The sequence below is a fragment of the Grammomys surdaster genome, unplaced genomic scaffold, assembly GCF_004785775.1.
Source record: "Grammomys surdaster isolate TR1022 unplaced genomic scaffold, NIH_TR_1.0 125878, whole genome shotgun sequence".
Taxonomy (NCBI): Eukaryota; Metazoa; Chordata; class Mammalia; order Rodentia; family Muridae; genus Grammomys; species Grammomys surdaster.
The window spans coordinates 3,633,715-3,652,474 of record NW_021620703.1 but is presented as its reverse complement, the minus strand read 5'-3'; the positions used below and the strand labels follow the sequence as shown (position 1 = coordinate 3,652,474).

The following is an 18,760-nucleotide window of genomic DNA, read 5'->3' as shown; positions in this document are numbered from 1 at the left end:
CAGGCATACTCTAACCAGGCATACTCTAACCAGGCATACTCTAACCAAGCATACTCTAACCAGGCCTGCTTACTGTACATATGCCTTGTTTCTTTGTGCTCATTTATCCTCTGTTGAAACCTAAAGCTAATCTCAATACTTCAAAGACACCCCTTTAATTTATTCTCTTTCGTGTGGCCATAATAGGTAAATCTGCTTTCTTACTGATATTCATCTTTTTATCTGGAGTACTGGGCACGAGAAGCTGAGCTGAGTCATGCCTGACCTGTGTGAGCTGCTGAAGCCTCGGACTTTGCCTCAATAACTCAGTTTACAAGAAGATCACACCCATAGATTTGTGGGGGATTTTTTTGTAATAGTTATCAGTCTCTAAGGTTACTAATATCCCTTCCCACAGAGAAGACACAGGTTTCCTATGTACATATTTAAATACCAAGACAATAGGCTCATATAATGAGAGCAGAAAGCCATACAACAAAATGACATTTTATGACACAAAAAGCTTCTGAGAGGCCAAAATATCAAAAGTCTATCTACTGAATAAAGATTTTAAGGCTCTGTAAATATTCTTACTTCCTGTCAGGGGCAGCCCTGCTTATACATTGAAGGCCTAAAATCAGCATGGGCCTAAAATCAGCAATAGGCCTGACATACATGCCTGCTAGCACCAAGTCTTGGGTCTCTGCGGAAAAACACTGAAACAGATAGTTAGAAGTTATTGTAAACAACCAGCTTTGGTGAAAAGTTGCCAAGTTTTAGTCATAGACCTTGTAGATGGGTAACCTTGGTGGATAGTACCAACTTAGATAAGGACAAGTGAATCATAGGCGGAGTCATAATGGTCTGTCCTCTGAACCTTCACCCAGCTGACACTCTGTTCTGGAAGATATCTGTACTCTCCCTGAACACCTATGCTCCTGCATCATCCCCTTCCCCACATCCTGCCTTTTTGTGTATATAGCCTGTGTGTGCAAAAGTAAAAATGGCGATCTGGTCGGATTATAGACAGGTCACTTCCTTGCATCTTTGCCTGCTTCCCCCCTCCACCCCCCTCTCTTTCAGGTGACCTCCCCAGACCCCTGTTTAATATCCTGCTGGACAGGACACCTTCCCACTGAGTTTGTAACAAGAAACTATTACAAAAATTGAAAACACCAAAAAGATAAAAATTAAGACAAAAGAAGAGAAATTAGCATCCAGCAAACAAGGAACCCAACAGGAAAGGTATCAAGAGAATCCTCACAATGGTCACAGGGGAAGAAGGCCTCATCACAGATGACAACAGGACAGATGAGCACACAAGAATGGTCTCCAGGCATGGGGAGGGGCTAAACCTGGAATCCTATGGGCTGCTTCCTGAAGTATTCCACTCAGCTTCTCCTTAGGCTGAACCTCAGAGAAGGCTGTAGGCTAGGTAGTGTACAGAAGGAATTAGCAAGAGGCTTGTCCAATATTGAGAAATATTCAGAATGCAGTGACTCTGTACTACAGTAGAGAAGAAAATGTGCAGAGAATCTATCAGCAGCTGACAGGCCAGCCTGGGGCAGGAAGGTGATAGGGGGTGGGGGGAGGTGAGAAGGGTGTACTGTTTTCCAAAAGCAGGAGAGCAGATGCTGGGCACATAGTGAACCACAGCACGCTGATGTCTGTTAAGCAATAATCATCCCATAGCCACAGAGATAAAGACAGTCACCACCAGCGGCCCCCAAAGCTTGAGATAAAACTTAGGAGGGTCAGATAACATGGGAATAGGAGATGCTCAAAGTTTGTCATCTATGACTGAAAATATAGAATTTCAAAGGTAGAGAACAACCTAACTATAAATGCTATTGACTTAAATACTGATACTGAAAGAAATGTCAATTAAGAAATAAAAGCAAATGCCCCATGGATGCCCTGTGGAAAGCAGACTGTGTAGCTGGGGAAAACATTTGAAATGAAAGGGCAGGGTCTCTACTTTCAAGAGTAAAATCACAGTCGTTTGACTTGTGTGACTGTAATAAAAACAAAAACATCGATAGTCCTAAAAGCAACACGTAGCTACACAGCCACATTCAGGCAGACTTGCTTTCTTCTGTCTTGGTAGATAAATCCTCAAGTCCCCAACCGATCTGCTCATACTCTGATGTCAAAGCCAAAGGCTAGTCCCCCATAACCTGAGCTAGTAACAGAACTCTAATAGACAGCTCACAAGCCGGCCTTCTAGCTAGTGTGTGTTAAGAGACACTGCATTTCTATATACTCTATGAGCCATTCTGGCAAGCTCTAGTTACACCAGCGTTTCTGATTTAGGAATTATCTGAATTTTGAAATACACTCATGCCAGAGGTAATCACTTCCATATTGTCATGCAGCAGTTTTCTCCAAAATTAGAACCTTCCATCTTGGAAGTAAACACCTTAAAACATAGGGTGTGAAAAGGGAGGTCAATCAGAAAAACAACTGAGCAGCCTGGAAGAGGCTCAGAGCAACTCAGTCACCAAGAAAGGACCCTAGCCATGCCATCATGTTGATCTACCTGCAGACTGTACAGTGCACTCCCGGTTCCCAGCTCTCCTGAGCTGGCACCTCTGCTGAAAGTAGGCTTTGGTGACATAGCTGTCACCATTTCTGTCCTTGTAAGTAACCCCTCACCCACATTCTTATTAGTAACCCCAATAAAACCCATTGGTTCAGTGAATGAGACCTTTGGTGGTTTGTGTACTTCAGTCTGTCATTGTCTCCCTATCTACATAGACAATTGTTCATGTCTCCTCAGAAATAGTGTCACACAATATATACAGAAGATTACATATACAGGAGGAATTATACGCTATCAGAACTCCTTTCAATAGCATCGTCCCCCTTTTCCCTACCAAGAGCAAATGACCACATATTATCAGCATCCTCATTACTATAACAAATGATGCTTGCTGAAGTCACGGCTGGTACAGTCCTATTCATAATGTCCACATACTCGTGGCTTGGGTCTGGTACATGCTGGCCTGCACCTATGAGCTTCCTGAGCATTGTATTCTCTAATCTTTTTTTTCATCTGCAACCTGTACTGAGGAATTCTGGCATTAGAAGGAAATGCAGTTTAAATGCTGAGTTCTATCTTTTGAGTTCTCCTTTAACAGCTTGAGAGAGCCATGCAATTCTTACTGGAAACATGTCTCTCAATTCCCAACTAGATTTTAAACCAAATTCTTTAAGTTTATAACAAAATAGTCAATTATTAGGTTAGGAGCAGACTCTCAAACTTAGGGTTAAGATAGCCTCCCAATTAACCAACCAGTAGGTTAAAAGCAGACTGTAAAAATTAAGACAAATACTCTCCCCAACAATTTTCAGAACATCTACAATTTTAAACACTTATATGTTTGTTTGTTTGTATTTTATACAAATTACTAAGACACTAGGAGAGCTTAAGTTTATTATACATAAACTATAATCATTTTACTCAGGTCTCACTTTGTTCCGCCTGCAGCTGTTCTGTGTGGTCTTTACTGATTGTGACAAAGTTGTACTTTCTTATAAACTAAAAACAGACACTGTACAATGTAACTCAGCAATCTCATTCATTCACTTTCTGTATAAAACAAAAGAATTGACCAAAAGGCAATTTCTATCCATTCTTTATCTTGCTTTCAATTTACAATTTAGTACGATGAATGGATTTTACCTTGTATTACTTCAGTAGAGAAGGAATTTATCTCAGTTGTAAATCAGTTTACTGAGGACTTGATACAATCAGGCTTAAAGTTAAATAAAGAGATAGTGCACTGGGACTACACATCCTTTAACAACTGAAACAATTTGGAAAATAGCAAAGAGGTGATATTTAAAATGACCTCCCAAACACTTCAATTCCTATCTTCTAAAAACTCAGCAAAATCTTACTCTACATGAAAAGAAAACAAAATCACCAATGGGAGGTGACTGAAGACATCAGCTTACAGGAAGCAGAAATATAAAGGAGCTGCAATGGCATTTCCTGACTGTCCACAGTGTGTGATAGACATGGGCCATCCTGACTGTCCATGGTGTGTGGACAGAGACCAGCAGTGTGGACAAAAATCCTGCTCTGAGAACTAAACATATTAACAAACAGGGTCAAACCCAGAGAGGCAGCAACATTTAATTTCAGACATTAAGGACATATCCTTTTTCTCACCTAGATCTTCACCACTCCCACCCACCCATCCCTGCATGGCTTCTTGCCTCCTCTCCTGTCTTCTCTAGCTGGCTGGCTTCCAGATGTTTTCTCTTTTCTGTAAGTATCCTTTCTAAGTCAATATGCACAGAGAAACTAGATGATGTCTTTAAACGGTCAAGAAGAACATAACCCAGTATTGCAAACTTTAAATCAGCCCAACGCTGTGTAGTGCACAGAATCACCGCCTGTCCCTTCTCCCCTCCCCACCCCCCATTTCCATCACCATGGTCACCCTCAGGGGCTTGATTTTCTCTTCTCTCCTCCGACCTTAAATAACTCCCTGTTGTTCTTCCTGCCTGGAAAGGTTGACTTCTTTGTCAATGACTGTAGTTGGTTCCCTGTCACTTTCTGCCACAACTTAAATGTTCTACAAACAGTACGACATAAACTGAGATTTAAGAGTGGACACGACATCTGCTCCAGGTGTGTAACTAACTCATCAGCAAACAAGATGAAGTTTGACCCTGTGCAGGTCTCTCTGGTGCCTCATGAAATCACAGTATAGCTGGTAATATTTTAGGACATGTCACACTGGGGTACATTAAACATGCCTCAGGTACTCCTAAGATATTATCAGGCAATCCACGGTTAGCTGCAACATGCTTCCTTTTAGCTGCTACAAATGGTTATAAACTGGGTGTGGTGAAGCAATATTCTGAAAATGACTTTTATGTTCTAAGAGACTACAATTTTTACTGGACCTCACAGCCATAGAAAATAATGCAGCTGGAGGTCCCCTAAGAGCTGTCCTAGCGTGAACCTACCCTGTCTGTTTAACCTGCCAATGAGAAAACAATCAACCTTGCTTGCCTTGGACTTCCCATGTAATCAACCGTTTACATGCTAAACTAATTCACTGCTGTAATCTTAAATTATGTTCTCTGCCATGGCTGACCCAGGGAAAAAAATCTGTTGTTTACTAAATGCAGCAAATACGGACATCGAGAGCAGTCTTTAAAAATGAACATCCACTTTGAATGCAACATTGGATACTGCTTGAGAAACAGTGACGTCTGTAATCTGGGTCAGCCGGGCTCAGCCGGGGTCAGCCGGGGTCAGCCGGGGTGAGTGAATTCCTTGTACGTCTCTGTTAAGATTCCTGCAAAGTATCTCTCCTTCTTTCCACATGTGATATCTGTACTGTTCAATCAAGGAGACAGCAAAGCTCTTTGCACAGACACAGTCACACAACTGACATAGAGTCAGTCGCAGGGACAGAGGTGGACACAGAAACACATTCCTAATAGAACATCCGGGTGTTAGTTCTCAAATCCAGGACAAACAGCTGAGATGCCTATTCATATATCAAAGCAGATGCTGGCCACTAGGTTCTCCCAGGATCCCTCAGTCCCTACCTGTTCCAGATGGCATACCCCACTCCCTACCTTGAACTTCTCCAGCCCAGGGGCTTGGTTTCCCTTCCTCCAATGGCTCTTCCCTATATAGTCCAGCCATTTTGGCTATGGCCTTTTTTCCTTTTGGCCTCTCGGTCTTCCCTCTCCCTTCCCCTCCTCACATGGCCTGACTCAGTCTGCTTCTCATGCCCACTCTGGACCCTCGAAGATGTCTCTGCTTGTAGCTATGTTCTCCCTCATGTTTACCATGAACTTTCTCCTTCACCAATATCTAGGAACAGCCATGTCTTCCATTTCATTCCATTCCATTTCATTTCATTTCATTTCATTTCTTTCTTTCCTTTTTTTTTCCTGTTTATTGGGCAGGTACAGATTCTGACTCATACAACACACAGAAGACACTGAGCATGAAGAAGAGAATTTAAATTTGGGCTTGCTCTTAGTTAAATGACACCAAGGACAATGTCCTTAATGTGACAGTGCCACATTATTGGTGGCTTGGAGTTTTTCATTAGTGCCCTGAAACCAACAAAGAAGCCGGTTATATTATCTTACACATGTAATTGTAGGAGGACCTAAGGTGGGAGGAGTAAGGAGAGGGAGAGGAGGAGTAAGGAGGAGAGGAGGAGAAGGAAGAGGAGGAGCTAGGAGAGAGGAAGGAGAGAGAGAGGGGAGCATGGAGGCGGATGTTCACGAGTCTGCAGCAGTCAAAGGTAATTGGTATATCTAGGTTGGGTATTGGGTTACACTTCTGATTGTGTGGGCATCTTGTTACTGATCATTACCAAATATATAAGCTTTTGGATAATTTAAGCATTAGAGTCTCATTTTCCTACTGGGTCCGAGTGGATGGTGGGATGATCTGGGCACTGCCCAGCCTTGCGGAGACAGCATGGAAGATTGGCAGAGCCATCTCCCACACTGACGTCTCGTAGGTGGCAGGGCTGGTGTTTCTGGCTGGCTGGTTCTAGCTGCAGTGCGCATGTGGCCTCCTGCAGAGAAACATGGCGGCTGAGCTAGGCAGAGCCACCACAGCCGGTTTGACCAGTGGCCGTTTTAAAATATTTACTTAACATGTAATGCCAACACTGACGGGCTTAAGGCAGGAGACTTTCCATGAGTTCTTGACCATGCTGGGATGTAGAGTGATACTGCAAGGCAAAGAGCAAAGAGTGCTTGGGAGGTGTTGGCAAATCACAGCCTCATCCTCTCAGCCCCAATGACTTCTTTTTAAATGAAGAGATGGTACTGAGTGGGAAAAAAATAATTATGAATGTCCACAGCTACTGTCATCGCAAAAGGACTCTTTTTTCCCAATCCTAAAGTCAGAGTTATTTTACTGTCAATGCTTACCTCAGGCCAGCTGTCCACCAAACGTATAGCAAGTTCTAAGTAGAATATTTACTGCAAGCTGATTCCTCAGAACGGTGGTACAAAATAAAAGGACAAAGGGAAATGGGCCATAAACAGCAACGGGGATCAATGGAAGTGGGAACGGATACATATCAGACCCAAAATTCGGGGCTCACTCTTGGAATCTGAACATTAATGTGGAAGTCAAGAAACTCTAGAGAAAACATGCCTAGAGGCCAAATTCCATCCTTCAGACAGCCTTCAGTAACTGGTTTTATCCCTTAAACTTCCTCTGAACAGGAGTGGGAGGGTAGCCTTAAACTGGGGGGTGGGAGGAGCTGCAAAGGAATCTAGAGGAGAAAGTTACTAATTCTATGTGAAAAGCTGAAGGGAAAGCTGTATACTTAATAGACTATGAGATTTCTACTCTTCTGGCACTTGGGATTTCTCAGTAAGTAGACATTGAATTTCCTTATATTTACATCTATATATTCTAATCCATCCACTGAACTATAAATTCACCAAAATGAATGACGGGGTTCTAGCAAGAGTCACTCTTCGCTTTCTCCCTTCTGTGGATGACATGTTATTGAACCGTGTTTCTCAGTGAAGAACAGCTCAATAACATTTGGAATCCTGAAATTCTATCAGCACAGGAAGCATGATCGCAAACCTGAACAGCTGACTAACAGAGCTGTTTGGAAGTCCTGTGAAAAAAGGAACCAAGAGGTATGACTTAAGGACTATTTTAACAAAAGGGTGCTGCAATACAACTCCTGTACCTTAGGATCAGGAAGCACTGTGGAAGAGGTAAGAGAAGATGGAAAGACTGTAAAAACCAGAGGAACAAGGAGCTTGCTTTGAGATTGTGTCTCCTAGGAATATCAGATGCTACACCCATGAAGTGTTCCCAACACGACTGGACAGGAGCCCAAACCTTAGTTAGACAGGGACAACAGGAATAGACATGCTACCATGGAGGCTGGTGTTGAGTCTAGGAGGTCTCAACCCTACCCAAAGAGCCACCAACAATTAAGTATTGCTAAGAGCTGGAGAAATAGTATTCCCCAGAGAAAAGCTTATCAATTGGCTATTCAATACCAAAGAGTCAGTCCTGAATACAAACATACTATTAATGTCATACATACTAAGCAAGTTGTACATATGTATTTAGGTGTGTGTGTGTGTGTGTGTGTGTGTGTGTGTGTGTGTGTGTGTAAGATGTCATTTAATGAAAAAGAGGCCATAAACTTGAAAAAGAGCAAGAGCAAGAGAGTTTTGGAGAGAAGAAAGGAAAAGGGGAAATTACGCAATTATAATCGAACCACAAAATTATAAAAGAATTGTTTTTTTAAACCAACTAAATTTAAGGATCACTATCCCTGAGAGAATTTTCTAGAATTAGATGGCCATCAGAGAGCCAACCTATTGTAGACAGAGGCTCTGACTCAGAATATTTCCAAGGCTGTGGTGGCAGTATGGTCTCGTATGAGTGAATGTACACCAAGCTCTCCAATAATAATGCACGCACACAGTCATGGAAGCAGGGGCAACTCAACACTGGATCCAGGGGCGGGGCAAGTGCCTCTGCAGCTTCTGTTTCCACTTTCCCCAAGACCATTTGCATTTCCTACCTTTGTCCTATTCTAAGTGGCTACAGTGTTTCTTAGATGTCCAAGTAGAACTGGCTAGACTGGTCTGCTTTTAAAATCCAAACAAGAGCGCCTCATGTGCACAGGAACCAGGAAGTGATGGGAACAAGTTGGTGGTCCTAGAATGAAGCCCTTCTGTTGTGAGCCATCCTGTGATGGCCACAGGCCTTGTGCTTTTCCTCACAATAGCAGGCATGCTGAGGAAAAATCAAGAGCCTCATGGGTTGGTCTCACAAATCTGGGATAAAGAGACATTATCAACCACGACACTGAGAGTGATGCTCAAGTCCTTGGCTATTAGCATTGGAATGCTATTTGGAGGCAGGAGCTCCTGCTTTTCCCATTTACTCTGCCTGCCAGGAACAGTAGAGAGAAGCTCACCCCAAGTCAGACCAGCAACCAGGGACATAGAAATGTTCTTTCTTTTCTTCCTTTCCTTTAGTTTTCTTGACTTTTACCACTATCTGGCTGTGCTTCTTTGGCCATGTTTCTTGACTGCATAACGTTCTTTTTTTTTCTTTTTTCTTTTTTTTTTTTTCACTAGGAGAGCTTGCTGACAATTAATCAAAACTGGAACAGGTCCAGAACTATTTCATTTAAAAATTAAATTAAATGTGATTAACAAATATAAATGACTCATTTGAACAACAAGCTGCCTTGGCTTCCTTCTAGATCAGGTTATAAAGCAAAGGCCTCAGCCTTGATAACGTGTTTGAAAATGTACGAGTTTTATGAGATGCACGAAGTTTTACTACTGGTTGAATATTCCCAGCTCAAACATTTGAAATCTGAAATGCTAAGAAACCCACAACTTTTTGGGTGCCAACTTGCCCCCACAAGTAGAAAACTCTAGATGTCACTTAACATGTTGTAGTCAAAACATAATTACTACTATCTCAAAAAAAATTAACTGTAGGCTGTGTTTAAAGTATGTATGAAAGACGAAGTTCATGTCTGGATTTGGATCCTATCCCTAAGATATCTTATTTTGTATGTGTGAAGATAACCAAAATTCAGATGTAAAGAAAAATAAAAACCTTAGGTTCCAAACAATTGAATGAGGGATACTATATCTTCGGGTATTACCTTGGTAATTGATTCTTAAGTGCTTTCTGTTAACTCTTGTGTTATCATAGCATGCGTTCTAAAGGCCTCAATCATCTCTTGGAAATACAAAGAAGACGACTCTCTTTCAGATGCAGGTAGGGCAGCAATGGAGGCAACCAAAACCTGCTCACACAGTATGGCCACTCACTCCAACCCCTTGTCTTCTCTCACTAGAGAAAGGAAGGGCAAGGGGAGGAGATGAAGCTATGACATACGACTGATTTAAATATAGAAGACATGCTACAGAGATGGTTCAGTGGGGACTACACAAACATGGATACTTAAGCTCCTATCTCCAGAGCCACACGATAAAAAGCCATTTGTTATCATTTGTTTGTAACCTTAGCATGGGAAGATGGAGACAGGAGGGCTCTGGAGACTCACTGTTAGCCAGTCCAGCTGAAGCAGAGAGCTCCAAGTTCACGGAGACACTCTGTCTCAAAACATAAGATGTGACTGAGCAACACATTCAACAGTCACTGTCTTATAAAGACAAGTGCATCCCTCCACACACATACATACATCACACACACACACGAACACATGTATGCATACACATATACCTACACACATGCATAAGACAGTATCCAAGTAAGTTTCCCACAAAGGTTATTTTTTCTTATAGCAAATTCAAAGGTTAAAATTTTTGAGGAATTTTCTCTCTTCTCAAAGGCGGTAGGGGAACTCCTATCTTCCACTGTCTGAGATGGACTGATTCTTGTTTATATAAGCACATCGAAATGTAGATTATAGTTCTTTAGAGTAATTAGCTATTAACACACCCACACAGAACACGGCGTACCTTGAACATGGCATACCCTGAACACAGCATACCTCTGTCTCTTCTATCTGTCTCCTTCTTCAAGACAGACACTTTCATACAAAAACAAATGTGTCTTTGTGGTAGGGATGGCTCCTTTACTGATTGTCATAAATAAATTCTCTAAGGAGAAAATCACCAATATCATAACTAGGGTTCAGCATATATTACACAGTTGTGCCAGGAACCATTCATGAACCCCCAAAGACCACCAAGGAACTGATTCTGATGCAATCACATTAGGGTCTCTTTATTACAAGCTGGAGCTTGGGCCACACCTGCATCTCTGACATGACAGAACGGGAAGGGGCAGCCCTAAGCTTAGTTTCAGGCAAGCATTTATAGAGACAAGAAGTGGGTATCTAGCTTGGCACACATCTGAGTGGGGGACCATGATGTCCTTTAACATAATTGGCAGGTGCTGGGAGTCAAACCATAAACTTAACTTCTGCTTTCCTCCTAATTTGTGGTTGTTAGGAAGTGAAGAGTCAGGGGCAGGCTTATAATCTGGAGGTGCAGATTTGTTGGGGAATAATCTGGAAACTGGTGTAGATACAGGTTTTGCTGGGAGGGCAACCTGGAAACTGGTGTTAGATGCAGGTCTTGTTGGGGGGCAGGTAACCTGAAAACTGCTAGGTACCAGCCTGTTAGTTAACTTGAGTTCAACCTTAGGTCAGGTTTTCTAAGATGGAGTCTGAACCCAAAAGGTCTCTCAGCACAGTGTGGTACTGTTATATTTTGTTATGCTAATCACTTTCTGCATTATGTTTTTCTTTTAGTTTCTGAGTCATATGAAACAGCTCATATGGAGTCCTTAGCTCTGTTATGGTGGGAAAGCCAGGAAGGACTGTATTCCCACTGTTTGTTTTCTTCTGTGAATAGAGGAGAATCTTCTACATGCATTTTTGAATATGCATGCTTGAAATTATTACATAATCAGATGATATTAGAAATCTGGTTCTTCCCAACGTTAAACATCAGGTCTAAAGTTCAGAGAAACAAGAAGTACTCAGTTCAAAAAAATTAAAGATGAGAAAATACGCTCTGGGGTAAAATCAAGCAACTTAGCATGTAAGTCAGATGTTCAGACCAACACACAGACATGTGAACAAACAGCAGAGATGAAAGACTGTCTCAAGAGGAGCATTTATTTCCATGACTGAGGTAGGATAATTAACAGGCGAAGAAGGTAGAAATAACGTATCCCACAAGAGAGAAGAGACAGAAAACAACATATTACTAAGGTTGTGTCTAAAACTGGAGGGGGAACTTTCTGTATTCTCCCCCATCTGTGAACCTTTCTTGGCTAGAAAGAAATTATTTCAAATTTTAAATTCACACAGACTTCAGGGTGAAGTTAAAACTTGTAAAAAGAAACATCAACTTCTATATTTTATAAAGTTTGGGTTCAAATGCTGAAGTGCAATACCTCGTTTATTCCTCATGTGGGAGAAAGAAACCAGAGGGGAAAATACTAATGAAATATCCATGAAACTGAACCCTGAATTAATAAAAAAATTCATTTAAAACATGGGGGAATATAATTAATATTTCTAGCTAAATCCCACAAAACTTAATTATTGAGCTACATTTCAGAGATTATTTTAAACTGGAAATAAAGTTTATGGAATATATTGAATCTTGAGAATACTGTGAAAAAATACACACATACACACACACACACACACAGAGAGAACCATGCACAACAAACACACACACAGATGAACAGACACAAATGCACACACACAGAGGCACATAACACATCCACACACCCACATGCACACCTTCATGCACAAACACACAGGCACACACACATTTATCCAAACACACTACACACACATATTACACATACACATGCACACACACACGTGCATATGTACATGCATGTACATGCACACACACATGCACACATACAAATACACAGGTATGCATACACATATACATGACACACAGAGGTACATACACACACAGGTACACACACAGTCATAAACACACATACACTATATAAACAGACACAAACATTGAGGTTAGAAAGCATACGCGCGTGCACGCACACACACACACACACACACACACACACACACACACACGAGGTTAGAAAACATAGGAGAAAACACACAGCATGAGAGTCCCTGAGTAATCATGGAAGACACCTGGCACTATAGTCATCATAGCACTGATTTACAAGTTGCATGGGCTCCAAATACAAGTGTCAGAAGTATAGAGAGAAGCACCAGTTATTGGCTCTGTTGTACTGTTTTCATGTTCAAATCTCTAGCTGCTAGCTCAGGGACATCTTATTAGAATCTTCAAGAAGCTGAGTATAGCTGCTTTGCATCCAGTGGACATGGTCTAAGCCCAACCATAATTTAAAATGGCTTTAAGCCATGTAAAAAATATTGCTATTTTTCAGAATTAAGGATCAAATATGTTCTGTGGCATATTATACCTTTTATCACGTAGAGTTAATGGTGAACGAACTGCATCATGAGTATTAATGACATTCATAAATCACAGGCAGAACCAGGATAGCAATAGCCCTTCATGTCTAAGAAAAGACAAAGGCTTTAGAAAAACGAATGTTTAATTAAAGACTGGAAACTGTAGTCAGCACAATTTATACTGGATACCGAGAATAGCTGAAGACAGTCATTACATCCAGTGTTTGGAGGCACACTGGCACAAGCCACAACCCATTCATTACAATTGGCTCTGTGATTTCTACTTAAAAGAACTATAAATAAATAAATAAATAAATAAATAAATAAATAAGGAACACATTTCCTTGTTTTCTGTGCTGTTAAAGTTGTCAAGATTAATAAACATACGTTTATAGATAGGGAATAAATTGTGGTGGTAGAATCATGTAGGATATTCATACAGGGATGTTACTGCCTCTGCATTATTTGAAAGCTTGGGATTTGCTTTGTTATAGTCCTATGTTACTACCAGTTAGGAAGAAAGCAATGTCTCAGCCTGACAGCAGGCTGGAGGAGTGAAATCAGAACCAAGCCAGACACGAGGCTCTGTGTGACACCTTCAGAGGATCAAAAAGGTCGGAAAAAATGAAAGTAATGTTGGCAGAAGGAAATGTCAAAAACAAAGGAAGGAAACTGCAGTCGGACAGGTGTGGACAATTAATGTCAAATTCACAAAGAATGTGGTTGCAGTCTATTAGGATCCTGGGTTCTAATCTCTGTTTTATTTATTTTTTTAATTAAAAAATGAGTGTGTGGTAATTTTAATGGCTGGGCACATACATGCCAAGGTGCATACTGTGGTTGGAGAACACAGTGGGGTTTATTTTCTCCTTCCTTTATACAGGTTCATTATATCAAACTAAGGCTACCAGGTATGCTAAGAAAATGCCTCTACTTACTGAGCCATCCTGCAAGCCCTGCTAATCTTCATTATTATAAACCATTTCAACCATTACGCTCTTCTCAAACTACTACTAAATACTTAAGTATGTTAAGTAACTTTAAAGGATAATATCATTAGTCTCAACCAGAAATACTTTGATTGAATTCTACTGTACAGAATACCTATTTTTTCCAGTGATTAACTTTAAGTAGCTGGAGAAAAACTTCTAGTACATGACTTTTCAAGATCCATATCCCAGAAAACACAACTGTGTTCTTTGTCTATGAGATCACTCTATGATGATGTGGTAAAGGTGTTTATATTTAATCGTGAGTCTGTTTAATGTGAATTTACATTGGCCTTTATCGACATTAGTGTCAAAACAGTTCTTTTCCCTACTTAAGTTTTTTATCAGACAATATATTTCGAGCATGTTTTCCCCTCCTGCAATTCCTCCCAGATCCTCCCCACCTTCTCCCAACCAAACTTCATGAGCTCTCTCTCCATCCAACCTCCCCACCAAAAACCCCAATAAAATAAAATAAATTGAAAACCAAAATACCAAAACAAAAACCAAAACAACCAAAATGAAACAACACACGCACGCGCACACACACACACAAACAACAGCAACCCTATGGAGTCTTTCAACACTCAGAGATCTGTGTGTTAGAAGGAGCAGGAAGACTGTAAAAGCCCAGCTGATAGATGGCACTGAGTGAAAGAGCATCTTCCAGAAACAGCAGAACTGATGGACATACGATTTCAGACTGGGACAGGATACCCAACTCTAAAATGCTTCTTAACAATGAATGAAATACACCAAACAGTCTGTAAGCTCAGTCCACTTGTCTCTCAACACTTATACAGTCAAAAATGGGAAATAGGGGATTTTTGTCTTTCCTGCCTCTCCAGATGATCCCTTCTCCTTTCTATCCTGGACCTATATGCACAGCCATTGTATTGTACTTTATTGGTGACTTTATAGTCCATAATAACGCACAGCCCTGAAAAGACAGGAGCAAACACTTTCCCATAATCCCTGGCACTGTTACACAGCCATGCTTGGCTTCCTTGTACAGTTCTGAGGCTTCTCCTACTGTTGTGTACTTTCTGTTATTACTACACAAAATTCACAGATTTCCCCTTTGGTCCCTAGTTTCTTTTTCTTTCTTCTACCTTTTGCTTTTACTTCTTACTCTCTTAAGTTTGTGGACGGAGACAGTATCCCAGCCTTCTCTTCTCACACATCTTCTCCACCCTGGTTTTTTCTCAGCTGATCTAAATCCATCTACTTCCCTTTCACTCTTTGTCTAATATTCTAGTGTACATCATATTATCCTTTTTTATCTTGCAAGAGTTACTAGTGTTAAAGGGGCCGCTACTTTTAAACTGAAGAGTGTACTATTTGCATAAAGGACCTACCCAATAGTTTCAGAGATAGCTCAGCAGTTAAGAATACTGGATGGTCATCTAGTGATTCAGGTTTGATTCCTAGCACCCATATGGTGGCTCATAATCATCTGTAGCAGCAGTTGGAGGAGGTTTAACACACTTGTATGGTCTCGAAGGGCATCGTACACATAAGTGGTTCATAGACATACATGTAGACAAAATACATATGTAAAATAAAAAAAATAAAAATTTAAAAATAAACACATCATTGCCAGGGTGGGGGGATATCCAAAGAAGGCTTCCACCCTCTCAAAAGAGAAGGGGACGTGGGTGGAGGAAGGACTGTGTGAGAGGGGTATCGGGAGTGGGGCATCGATCGGGATATAAAGTGAAGAAATAAATAAAGTAATGGAACAATGGGCACATCATAGGTTCCATAGGAAGTCTTAAGATATACAGTTTCTTACACTGTACCCAACATTACAATGGAATAAAGCTAGAAATAAAGTAGAGAAACAGCAGAATATGTACAAACTTGAAGAATGAAAAACACTAGTAAATCGCAGATCAGAGAAAATGGATACTAAAATATCTCTGGTATTGAGTGAAAATGAAAGAACATCATTCCAAGCCTAATGGGATAAAGTAGGAACAATAATAAGATAATAATAATAAGTTCATAGCTATGGGGCCTGTGTGGAAAAAAGGCCAGAGAGCTGAAGTAAATTGCTTAACAACATATTCTCTGAACTTAAAAAAAACAAGAGCAAATCAAAACCCAAATTAGACAATGGAAAGAAATAAACATCAGGGCAGAAATGAATTCACTGGAACCAAACACAATACATGAATCAATGAGAAAAAGAGTTGGTTCTTTGATAAGATAAACAAGGTCAACAATGCTTAGTCAAATGAGCAAAGAATCAGAAAACTTACATTCATGAAGTAAGGGCTGTAAAGGGAGACAGGACAAAAGATCCAGTAAAATTCAGAAAACCATTAGTGTGTATTTCAAAAGCTTATATTTCATTAAATTAGAAAACGGAAAAGGATACGTTTCTAGATGTACCAAAATTAAATAATCACAAAATAAAAATTTAAGCAGATCTAAAAGTAACAAGGCTGAAGAATAAGAAAAGTCTCTCAACTAAAAAATGTCTACTGCTAAATTGAACCAGATCTTTATAGGATAATTGACAATGATGTTTCAAAAGCTACTTATTCTCTGAAACAGAAAGGAAAAGAACATGCTAAACCACTTCTGCAAAGCCAGTATTAGCCAAGTACTAAACCCAGAATTTGACATGACAGAAAAAAAGAAAATTACAGAACAATGTCTGATTTGTCCTGATTTATATAGAATCAAAAATAACCAATACAATACTTAAAAAATGCATTCAAGTACACATCAAAAATTTCACTATAATCAGGTCAGTTTCATCCCAGAGATATATGGATGGTTCAATACGTTTAAGCAAATAAATGATGAATCACAGAAATGGACTCAAGGACAGAAATCACATGATCATTTCTCTGTAAACTGCTAGAGGGAAAAGTATGGGAAATACTTCACAGTATCTGCACAGGCGAGCACTTTGTGGGGACCAGTTGCTCAAAATGAAAGACGTACGGTAGACAAATGAGACCTGATGATGTTAAAAAGCAAAGGAAAAAAAAAGTTTGCAGAGATCATACAGAATTGGAAAGGAGCTTTACTAGTTGTATTTCTGACAAAGGACTGGCATCTAGCATATGCAACAAATTAAGAAAACTGAAGATGAAGAAGGAGAAGGAGAAGGAGAAGGAGAAGAGGAGGAGAAGGAGGAGGAGGAGGAGGAGGAGAGGGGGAGGGGAGAAGAAAAAGAAGAAGAACAACAAAAACAACAACAACAACAAGCTGATAGGAGGAGGAGGAAGAGGAGGAGGAAGAAGAAGAGGAGGAGGAGGAGGAGGAGGAAGAGGCGCAACAACAACAGATCAATCACAAATGGGATGATGAAATAAACAGAAAATTTCAAAAAGTGAAATACAAATGGCCAACACATATGAAAAGAATCTAGAGTTTACTAGCTAGAGGAATGCATTTCTTGACATCACAATTGGAACTGTAATCATCAGGAAAACAAAAATAATGAGAAAACCCTTGCATACGGCTGAGAGAAATGTGAGCTATTCCAGCCACCATGATAAAAGTCAGCATTGAGGTTTTGTTGAAACCTATAATAGGACCCAACTATAGCACTTCCCCAGAACTATAAGTCAATACATCTCACAGATAACTTACAACAACGTTTACTGGATTGCACTGTGTACAACAGCTAAGCTATGAAACCATTTCAAATGTTTATCAACAGAGGAATGGATAAAGAAGATATCATTTATATATACAGTGGAATTTGTTCAGCCATAAGAATAATGAGATTATATTGTTTGCAGGAAAATGGATACATCCAGAGATTATCATATTAAGTGAATTAACTGAGTCTCAGAAAGACAAATATCACATTATTTTCCCATTTGTGAGTCCTAAATTTTATATAGGTACATTAAAATCAAATATATACAGAAGAAACGAAAGCAGACACAAAGCTGTCTGGAAAACAAGGGAATGCGGTCAAGAAAGGAATGTAGTGGATCTGAGGGAAGAATGCGCTCGAAAGTCATTGCAGAGTTACATAAAAATGGGCTGTTTGACTCTGTGTAATAAACAAAGTTTCACATATTAGCCCGGACTCTTTAAAACGTACCACATTGAATAGTTACAAATTAAATGAAACATATAGTAACAATAATATACCAAACATAAAACTGCCTCTGGATTCCAAGCACTGGGTTTTAACAATTGTAAAACACACTCAAAGAATAAATCTTTGCATGTAATAGTTACAAAGTATCGAGAGAGACCTCTTTTGCCTTCCCTTGGAAATATTCTCTTCACAGTCTTTTCAAGAGAAAGCCAACAGGAATACATACATGATGGTGTTGATGCCGGACAGCTGCTGGAACATCTGTAAACCACATCCCACAACTAACGCTCGGCGGGTTGGTGGGTAACTCAGCATTCTGCAGATTATAGGTCCAGCTGTTTTTTACAAAAGAGAGAAAGACACAGCCATTACTTTTAGCTCTTATAGAAAATCTCTGTGAAATTAATACCACTGGACATTTTGAAATATGACTTTTATAGAAAAATGGGAACAATGCATTCCTTCAAAAACCAACAGAGTTTTAGTTGTAATTTTAAAAGTAACACCAGAGAATTTTGATAGCAACCCATGGGTACTATTTAGACATACATAACTGAATCTGTCATACAATTATTCTTCCTTGAATCCTTTCCAGTTACAATTATTAATTATGTCTTTTGCTTTTCTACTTTTTCTACAATTAAATATGACTTAAAATGGATTCATGTGGGACCCTTTACAAAGTAATTGGCAAAAACAACCACATGAAATAGCATTTATTATGAGAGAGAGAGAGAGAGAGAGAGAGAGAGAGAGAGAGAGAGAGAGAG

General features: G+C 40.0%; 1 protein-coding gene across 1 annotated transcript in view; it reads right to left on the bottom strand.

Moving 5' to 3' along the window:
- Positions 1-18,760, bottom strand: part of Slc2a13 (solute carrier family 2 member 13) — a 296,488-nt gene that overhangs the window by 120,397 nt on the left and 157,331 nt on the right. Inside the window, exon 4 of the mRNA XM_028752170.1 lies at positions 18,217-18,325. Coding sequence (XP_028608003.1) covers positions 18,217-18,325 — 109 coding nt within the window. The remainder of the gene's footprint in view (positions 1-18,216; positions 18,326-18,760) is intronic.